Source organism: Lycium ferocissimum, chromosome 2, assembly GCF_029784015.1.
Source record: "Lycium ferocissimum isolate CSIRO_LF1 chromosome 2, AGI_CSIRO_Lferr_CH_V1, whole genome shotgun sequence".
NCBI lineage: Eukaryota > Viridiplantae > Streptophyta > Magnoliopsida > Solanales > Solanaceae > Lycium > Lycium ferocissimum.
In genome coordinates this window covers 30,512,967-30,523,559 of record NC_081343.1, presented here as the reverse complement: position 1 = coordinate 30,523,559, position 10,593 = coordinate 30,512,967, and the positions used below count along the sequence as shown (strand labels likewise).

The 10,593-nt window shown below is 36.6% G+C and overlaps 1 protein-coding gene across 1 annotated transcript in view; it reads left to right on the top strand.

Moving 5' to 3' along the window:
- The first annotated feature begins 9,289 nt into the window (after window positions 1–9,289).
- Window positions 9,290–10,593, top strand: part of LOC132047499 (ferredoxin--NADP reductase, leaf-type isozyme, chloroplastic-like) — a 3,230-nt gene continuing 1,926 nt past the window's right edge. Inside the window, exons 1-3 of the mRNA XM_059438535.1 lie at window positions 9,290–9,551; window positions 9,777–10,011; window positions 10,278–10,417. Of these exons, the coding sequence (XP_059294518.1) occupies window positions 9,447–9,551; window positions 9,777–10,011; window positions 10,278–10,417 (480 nt within the window). The 5' untranslated portion in view covers window positions 9,290–9,446. The remainder of the gene's footprint in view (window positions 9,552–9,776; window positions 10,012–10,277; window positions 10,418–10,593) is intronic.

Below are 10,593 nucleotides of genomic sequence, written 5' to 3'. Positions count from 1 at the left end.
TTCTCCTTACAAGATGGATGGCTTCGTAAGTCGAGCGTCCCGCATGAATCCAAACCGGTCTCTCGAAATAGATATGCCCCTCCTCACCCTCATCTCCACCACCCTTTCCCACACTTTTATAGTATGGCTTAGCAAACGATACCTCTATAGTTATCGTGCAACTGGGATATCGCCCTTGTTCTTGTATGAGGGATCATTACACTCGACCTCCATTCTTCGGGCATCATTGTCGTCTTAAAGATGATATTAAATAACCTAGTCAACCACTCCAAACCTGCCGAGCCCGCAATCTTCCAAAACTCTCCAGGAATCTCGTCAGGTTCGATCGCTCTTCCCTTACGCATCCTACGAACAACACCCTTAACCTCCTCAACCTTAATACTCCTACAATACCCAAAATTGCGACGCCTCCCTGTATGTTCTAAATCTCCCAACACAATGTCCGCGTCCCCTTCTTCATTCAAGAGTTTGTGGAAATATGACTGCCATCTCCGTCTAATGTAAGCCTCTTCCACCAATACTTTTCCATGCTCGTCCTTGATGCACTTCACTTGATCCACATCACGTGCCCCCCTCTCTCCTCGCCTTGGCTAGCCTGAACAATTTCTTATCCCCGCCTTTTTTCTCTAGTTCAGCATAAAGACGTTCAAAAGCTGCCGTTTTTGCCATCGAAACCGCCAACTTCGCCTCCTTCCTCACCATCTTATAAATTTTCCTATTCGTCCACTTCTCTACCTCATCCTCGCTTTCTATCAATTTCGCATACGCCACCGTCTTAGCTTCCACCTTCCTTTGCACTTCTCCATTCCACCACCAATCCTCTCGATGCCCACCACGACTACTTGTCGAGACCCCCAGCACTTCCCTAGCTACTACCCTAATGCAACTAGCCGTTCTATCCCACATACTAGTCGCATCCCCACTACTATCCCAAGCCCCCACAGCCTGCAATTTCTCTCCCATCTCTAAGGCACTAGCCATGGTCAAACTCCCCCATCTGATCCTAGGCCGATCACCCACGACCCTCTTCTTTCTTGTCATCTTGATCCCTAAATCTATCACCAAGAGTTTATGTCGGGTTGTAAGGTTGTCGCTTGGGATGACCTTACAGTCTTTGCACAGACCTTTATCATCCTTCCTAAGGAGTACAAAGTCTATATGAGTCTTAGCCGCCGAACTATGGAAGGTTACCAAGTGCTCCTCCTTCTTTGGGAAACTCAAATTGTCTATCACCAACCCAAAAGCTCTTGCGAAATCCAAAAGTGCGACTCCTCCTCCATTCCTGTCCCCGAAGCCAAAACCTCCATGCACATCATTATAACCCCCCCAAAATAGGCCCGATGTGCCTATTGAAATCACCTCCCACGAATAGCTTCTTAGAAGGCGGTATGCCTCCCATTAACTCGTCCAAATCCTCCAAAAAACGCCTCTTCTCCTCCTCGCCTAAGCCCGCTTGCGGCGCATACGCACTAATGATGTTCAAAGTGAGCCCTTTAACGACCATCTTAATCGACATCATCCTATCAGTGACCCTCCTAACCTCTACCACCTGATCCCTCAATTCACTATCTACTAAAATGCCTACCCCATTCCTATAGTTCGACCTACCAGAGAACCAAAGATTATACCCGTCTACCTCCTTAGCTTTGGGACCTACCCATTTGGTTTCTTGGACACAAGCTATATTAATCTTCCTCTTCTTAAGAATCTTAACTAGCTCTATGGACTTCCCCGTTAACGTCCCAATGTTCCAAGAACAACTCAATAACTAAATATAGGCCCAAAATCAAGTAAACTCTGTTAATCACAAGCAAGACATCATGCAGTGATGCTTAGACTAGAGTGTGACCTGATGCAGAACAGACAGCAATACATAGTAGTGTTGGATCAAGGTCTAGCTACTCCAATCTTAACACAACTATACCAAAAGAAACCATAACAAGCAGGAAATATAAAGACAACATAAGTTTAGGTAGACTTTGAGCAGTATTAGCTATAAAACTATACTACACATGATATTAAAACAGACCTACCTAATTTGAATATCAATAATGACTTCAATTACAAATTTACTAAACAAAAGACAACATAATTAAACTAAGTTGTACTAATCACACATAAACACCAACATGAATATGAACTAAACCTACACTGAACTACACATAACAACAAAAAATAAAATACAGAAAATAAAAAGGAAGAAGGAATGAAAGATTACCTTTTTTGAGTGCAGCCTTGGTTAAGAATTGGACTTGGAAAACTCAGTTGTTCCCCCCAAATATGCTCAACACCAGAAAGCCAACAGAAAAAAGAGATCAAAACTTTAAAATTTCAACTTACTCGAACTCTTAAAGTTTTAAAGCAAAGATGCCAAAAACATAGGTATTTCGAGTATATGAGTGAATATAATGTATATTCTGCCCAAAGTTGTCAAACAATGTAATCTAGGGGTTCTATTTATAGCCCCAAATTGAAGTGAAAACCCTAATTCCCGCCGATGTGGGACAAGGTGCGAACTTTGTAAACCAAGTTTCAATTCAGGCCTCAACGGCCACGATTCAAATAGAATAAAACATGGAGGGTCAGATTTTGCCCTCAAATGGTCGATCCATTCGGTTCATTCTTGGACCAATGAGATTCATGGATTCAAAACCACAAAAAACCAAAAACAATTAAAGATTTGCAGATATATTACCGTTGAAATGTAAAAAGGTGAAGAAAATAGAGGGATAATACCGTGTTTGGGTGGGCTTAGGTGAAAACGAGTGGGAGCATTTAATGCTTTGCTTGATCCGATTACACCAGACCTGGAAAAGCACCGTACATCTGCAATTTTGCCAAAAGTAGCACTGATGACGCGATGAGAGAGAAAGGGAAGAGGGGCGGCGCTAGGGTTTGGGGAAGGGAGAGGGAAGAGAGACGCCTAAAGGATCGTTTGGGCGTTGTGAACGAAAATGGCAAAGGGGCCTTGTCCCCTTTCTCTTATTTTCGAATTGGGCCAGGTCTGGCCCTTGTTGGGCTGGACTCGGTCCCTCTGAAATGGGCAGCCCAAATCTATTATATGCATATATATATATATATATATATATATATATATATATATATATATATATATATATATATGTATATATTTTATATGTTTATAGATGTATGTGTTATGAACGAAAATGGCAAAGGGGCCTTGTCCCCTTTCTCTTATTTCCAAATTGGGCCGGTCCGGCCCTTGTTGGGCCGGACTCGGTCCTGAAATGGGCGACCAAATCTATTATATGCATATATATATATATATATATATATATATATATATATATATATATATATATATATAGGGACAAAAATGGAAATTAATGGGTCGGTAAAAAAACAATTAAAGGGATTGATTTGCTAGGTAATTAAATTGAATTAAATAATTAATTAATTTAAAACACGACCGATTTTCACAAAATATTGAATTTACAGGCATGACCTTAATTGATTTAAAACATGAATTTTGTTATTTTCAATTGTGGCCCCTGTTTGCCTAACTAATTGATTATTTCAATTGTAGCCATGATTAAACATACAATAAGCAATTTACAAATATAACCATAATTATTCATCTAAATTAATTATAATTAATTTGAGAATTGCCCATATAAATGGAGTATGCAGAAATAAAATTTTGGGGATAAAAATGATTATTTATTTCAATCAATCAATTTCCTTGAATTAAAATGGGGTAAATATTTGCTGATTAATTTTTGATAATTGCACAATTAAATAAATAGCTATTTTACACTATTTTACGTTGAAATTAGTAAAGTGCATCATTAATTGCTGTGAAATAATTTTCAAATGATTCATTATAGAAATTACTTTACCAAACAATAAAGGTAAAATATTATTTGCATAGTTTATAAAACCACCCTAACTTTCTAAAAGAAAACATATATTACCCCATTTAATATTCAAGTATTTTGAGCAATTAAAATAAATTATGGGAGATAAAAAATTAGGTATTAATAGGTATTACCCTTTTAGAAAGTCCCTGCTCTGATAACAGTTGATAGAACCTATGGGTTCACACTTTGCTAGTTCACAACCTGAGAGTTTACTAAAACAGTCTAAGGGACCTGGTTCTTAAACTGTTTTCACAGATAATGACAGGAAGTAAATAAGGCAAGTAATTTACGTGGAAAACTCCTTGCTCAAGGGATTAAAAACCACGACCTACCGCCAGTAGGATTTCCAACTTCACTAACTGAGCAACTTCAGATTACAACCTATTGCAACCTAGGAATTAAAATTTTAATCCCTAACCTTTACAATACACCCATTGTAAGAACCTTTATAATAACTTTATTGCAAAGCTCCAAGTCTTGACTAACTCTAGCCAACGACTTAACTGATACTTAGCTAACTCTAGCCAAGAAAATAAAGTTACAAAGATTGAAATCTGTTCTACTATGATGCTTCTTGACAAGCAGTGTAGGAATACATATTAAGCACATGAAACAAGGCTCAACTATGCTAGGGACTTCAGATGTCTTCAGTGGCAGGAAATGGTCCCTCTGATTGTTGAGATCTTGTTCTTGTGTGCACCTTGAGGAAGGAAGCCGCCACACTTGAGAGAAATATAGACTTTTTTATTTTTCAAGTGTTAGGTCAAATAATCCCAACATGTTGTATATATATGAGACCAAATAGAGAGCATGTGAGAAACATGTAACCATAGATGGTGACTTTTCAAGGGCTTTTAGCTTTTAGATACATATACCTTTGTCTTTATGCGATTCTTCCGCTCGAACGGTGCGCGAGCCTTTACGGTTAAGTACCGTGCAGTACTCCCATGGGACATGATGGAGGACCTGGTCCTTGGCTCGTTTGTCGAATCATCAAAACTATGAAATGCTATGACTCATCAGTCATGGAGTGTATATAAAATCAATCTATTTTGCCTGCAAGAATTGTGTAAAAAAGACCTCAGTGAATCCCCCTTGCTCCTTTGTTGTTTTTAGCTTCACAAGCTGTACTATTGTATGTAAGATTAGGATACATAAATCCGTTATTCTTGCAATATATGAATTATGAATAATGATTTTCTTCGGCTTTGTGGTTTTTCTTTCATTCTGCTTAAGACTATTCAGTCTTTTTTCATAAGAGCTGCTGATTTCACCATGTGAAGTTTCAACAAGAAATAGTAAATAAGTCTTTTCGACAAAGGAGTACCATACTTTTGTGAATATACTAGTTGTTAGCTCTCGCAACTGATCTGCTGGTGATCTCCATGAGACCAGAAAGGCAATTCTCTTAGTTTCTCATGGAAAGCCTTCCCATCAAGACTACTTAAAGAAATTTTGTGTAACAATTACAGCGAGGTAAATATATGTGCCCAGGTGAAGATAGAATTTCAGCCCGTTAAAAGGTAGGGGTAAGGTTTGCGTACACTCTACCCTCTCCAGACCCCACATGGTGGGATTATACTGGGTATGTTGTTATTGTTGTTGTTGTGAAGATAGACTTTCAATACAGGCATGAATTATCCAGCATTTTATTGTTGGAAGGCAATTATCAAACAGTTCGACTACAGACAACCTTAAGAATTGCCTACAATTTTTCAACTTTACAAACTTGATTTCCAGGGAAAGTCCTCCAAACACAACTGCCTACAAAGTAAAAACTTTCTTTCTCAGTTTTAACTTCAAATACGCTATTTTCAACTTCAAATCCAGTGTTTACGAAACGCCCATGAAAATTTTGAGTGAAAACAAGTAATTCACTTTTAATACACCTTCAAACCAGTATTTCAATATTTTGCTTGAAATTACACGAATATCAGTATTTGCAAATACTTATAGCCAAGTAAATACTGAAATTGTATTCAATGCCCAAATGGTAACTCCGACCTTCTATGTTAAATCAGCCATTGTGCATCTTTTCAGACCTTCCTTTTCAGGACCATGATATTCATAATTTAGAATATATGAATGAATGCAACCAACGCATAGAATTGAAAAATTATTTCAGCTCCTAGTTCAAACACAGAAGATTTAGAAGGGAAAAAAAGGCTTTGAAGCACCTGATATTATTGAAGTAACAGTGTCTATTCTTATGTGACATCTGCGTCCAAATATTCTATTTTACATTATGACTGATTCACTTCCAACTGTTGAGGATATTTCATGCCAATATTTGTGAATTTAAACAGCTCTTAAAGTCCTGTGTCCACCATCTTCACTCTACATCAAGCAAACTGAATATTTGCAGCATTGCAATAAAGAAATTAAATTTTCTCCTGATAATGGGATTTATCTTGCAATAAAGAACGATGAAGGGTCAAATATTGTTTTGCCACCAGATGTTAATAACAAGTGTTTAAAAAATTATCTGATGAAGGATAAAGCCTCCTTGCATGCAGGCATAAAATGTTTTCTCACCCTACCAAAAAAAAAAAAAAAAAGGATCTCAGTCGAAATTTGACTATATGGCTCACAACAACACAAGTAAAATAGTTAATTTCATGTCTGATCACTAAATATTTTGCTGCATAACAGTAATAACGAAATTATTTCTATCACATTAAAGTATTTAAACTTTACCCAACCACGACAGTAAAGTCATAAAATATATTTTGTCACATTAAAATAACTAGACTATGAATTTTGAGTAAATATCTCAAAAGGTCACTCCAAAGTCATTTAACTTTGTTTTGTATCAATAAGATCACTCAACTTAGGACTTTTCTCTTATAAAATCACTCAACTATATTTGTCATAAAAAAAAATAGAGTAAATCCCACTTAACCCCCTTAACCTTTTTGGTTTGAGAACAATATCCTTTCACCTTTTGAATGAGACAATAAACCCTTTGATCTTAGATCTAATGGTCAAGATGAATTGACAAATTTTATATATTTTTAAAATGTGATATATTAATGCTCATATTTTTAAAATATGAAAAAATTACCAAAAGGAACTCAATAATAATACATATAAATTAGCAAACTCGTCTAACTGCTCCAACATTTTTTATGCAAGTACATATTACCTCATGCTCCTTTGGCGTGAAATAAAACTTCCTTTGCTTTAACAATTTACTGAGTTTTAAAATTATAAAATATCTGATTTTTAAGATTCAAACTGTAAATTTTTAGTTATTATGCTTACGAGTGAAATGTTTTAAAAAATATAAACTATTTAATATGTAAGAATGACATAAAATATTACGATATATCCAACTAGTTAATCTAAAACAAATTTGGATACTGAAATCAAAAGAGGAAAAGTAAATAGAACAAGAGATAGTTGAAATATTAATTTTTCAAAACTGGAACTTTAATTTATATGTAATACTATAAATTAATTTTCTTAATAAAATTGTAAGAATGCATGTTAGAATCCTACTAATTAAGGATCATTTGTGAGCTTTTAAAAATACATAAAATTTGTGAATTCACCTTGACTGTTAGATTTAAGATGAAGGGGGTTTATTGTCTCATTCAAAAGGTGAAGGGGGTATTGTTTCTCAAATCCAAAAAGTTAAGGGGGTTTAGTGGGATTTTTTTTTATGACAAATATGATTGAGTGACTTTATAAAAATCCAAAGTTGAATGATTTTATTGATACAAAACAAAGTCGAATGACTTTGCTATATAATTCCTCGTAGTTGAGTGACCTTTTGAAATATTTCAGAATGTCATTTCGGGCAAAAAATTGACGAGAATGTCATTTCAGGCAAAAAAATTGACTACCCATATTAAAATAATAGGCAATTAAAAAGGCACATTTAAATGAAAAAAAGGGGGGTAAAAAAATATAAAAATTTCAGTTCTAGAAAATTTCCAAATCCAACCCCTTTTTATACTCTAATACAAGGACTTTGACTTTGCTTTTCTTTTTCTGCCTTAGTCGTCCTGCATCGTGTCTATAATGAACATTTAAAATCGAAAGACGTATTCCTTATTTGCCACATATTACAACTTATATTATTGTAAAAGACCTTAGGCTTGAATTATGCAAAGGGCCTGATTTACCCCTCTACTATTGAAAATAGTTCACATTTACCCCCGTTATACTTTCGGTCCATTTTTGTCCCTACCGTTACCTAAATAGCAATATTTGCCCCCCATTTGGACGGCAGTCCACTATGGCAATTAAAATTCCACGTGACCTGACATATGGGTGAGGTGGCATGCCACCTCACCACCCTCTCTGCTCTCCCTTTCTTTCTTCTACCTCCAACCAAAGCTACCTCCAACCACCATTGAAGCCACACAATTTTTGCAAATCAGATTCAAGTAACTTAAAAATAGATCTGCAAACCCTAAACCTAAAAATAATTTCTTCTTCCCATTGTTGGGAGCAGCCGCCAACCACCCTCAAACACCGGAAAACCGCCGCAACCACCCCACTGTCGGCGACCACACCACCAAAACAACCTTAACTCCGGCGAACCCATCTCCACAACCACCACACGCCACTGCCCAGTCCTCTCTCTCTCACCTTTTCGATACACCACACCACCACCCCCAAGACAACCAAATAACCTTTTTCCCCTTTCTCCTCCATCTCAACCCAAATGAAAAGAACCCATTACCAATCAAAATCTTTATCCTGTCATACCACTTCCCCTCTCAGACCCCAACTCAATCTTCCCACCACCGCCCTCAGATTCATTCGAAATAACCCTCTTATTTTCAAAACTTTCAGGCATTCAATACCCAAATGTTGTATTTTTACACAGTGATGAACCCTTTTTCTTAATCTTTCATATTATCGTAAAGATTTAGCAGAAAGATTAGCAATGATGTTAATGCTTACAAGAGTTAAAAGACATTTTTTTATGTTATTGAAAGATTTAAACTTTTTATCTAAAAGTATCTTCAGATTTGTCAAATGGGTTTTAAGAATTTTAATGGTTGTGACGTTTTTGGGTTGGAGTTAGATAAATGGACAGTATCCGGCTAAAGTGATAGTAGTAGCGGTTAAGGTGATTCCGGTGAGATGGGTTAGTAAAAAAGAAGATGTAATTGTTGGAGGAGATGGTGGTGGGGTGTGGCTTCAATGGTGGTTGGAGGTGGCTTTGTTTGTTTGTAGAAGAAAGAAATGGAGAGGGGAGAGGGTGGTCAGGCTCATCCAAATGTCAGGCCACGTGGAATTTTAATTGCCATGGTGGATTGCCGTCCAAATGGGGGGCAAATATTCATTTTGAATTGATGGGGACAAATGGCCAAAAGATAACGGGGGTAAATGTGAACTATTTCCAATAATAGAGGGGAAAATCAGGTTCCCTTTTTCTTATCCTCACATGTTGCTCTTCCAATCTCCTCCACACAATGCTTAATCAACTCATAACTCCAGAAAAAGATCCTACTCCCCTTCCTTTGTCCTAATATTGTTCTTACCAACCAACATTTTGATACACCACTCTTAATTTCTTATAGTACTATATTTCTCAGCATCATAACCATGGCTGCTGCATTAAGTGCTTCAGTCTCTCTTCCATCCTCTAATTCCACTTCTCTTTCCATCAGAACCACCTTTATTTCCGCGGAAAAAATCACTTTCAACAAGGTACACTTTTTTATCCAAATTTGTTTCTTTAATTTCCTTGTTCAACTCTTCAACTCAGACATTGTGACAAGATATATTTCACTTATTAATCAGTGTAATTTAACATGTTGTAGAAGATCAACCATCTTTTTTTCTAGATTACTTATTCCACTGATCATGGATAGTGACATTTAATTACCTTTGAAGTGACTTCATAGTGTACACAAGTTATATTTGTTTGAGCAGGTTCCTTTGTCCCACAGAAATGTATCAGTTGGCAGAAAAGTGTCTCCTATTAGAGCTCAAGTCACAACAGAAGCTCCTGCAAAGGTTGAGAAGGTATCAAAGAAACAGGACGAGGGCGTAGTTGTAAACAAATTCAGGCCAAAGGAACCTTACATTGGTAGATGTCTTCTCAACACTAAGATCACTGGAGATGATGCCCCTGGAGAAACTTGGCATATGGTCTTTTCCACTGAGGGTATCGCCTTAACATAATAGGAGTAGTTCATTACTGAATTTGTCAAACGATTTAACTTATATACACTACCAATGTAAATAAGTTTTACACTGTTAACATAATTTAACATGTCGTAGTAGGTTATCTGACTTATGTTTTCATGTAACTAGTTTCACTTATTATGAATTAAGTGATATGATTGGTTGAGTAAAAATTCTTTTAGCTGTGAAATTAAACTCTTTGTAAACTCTTTGATGTAACTGATTATTTTTATTGGGGTTGATCAGGAGAGATACCATACAGAGAAGGCCAATCCATTGGAGTGATTCCAGATGGTGTTGACAGTAATGGAAAGCCTCACAAGCTCAGATTGTACTCCATCGCTAGCAGTGCCCTCGGTGACTTTGGAGACTCCAAAACCGTAAGCTTTTGAAATTCCAATTCATTCAAACTCTATCCAAAATACTAGATGCAGCGGCATACACATCATTTTCTATAAGATGTGTCGACTTATTGTCACAATTTGTCTTGTAAGAGTGGTGTTACGGTTTTACTTACTGTCCCAGTTTGAGAAGTATTTACTTCATAGTATTTTCAAGTGGT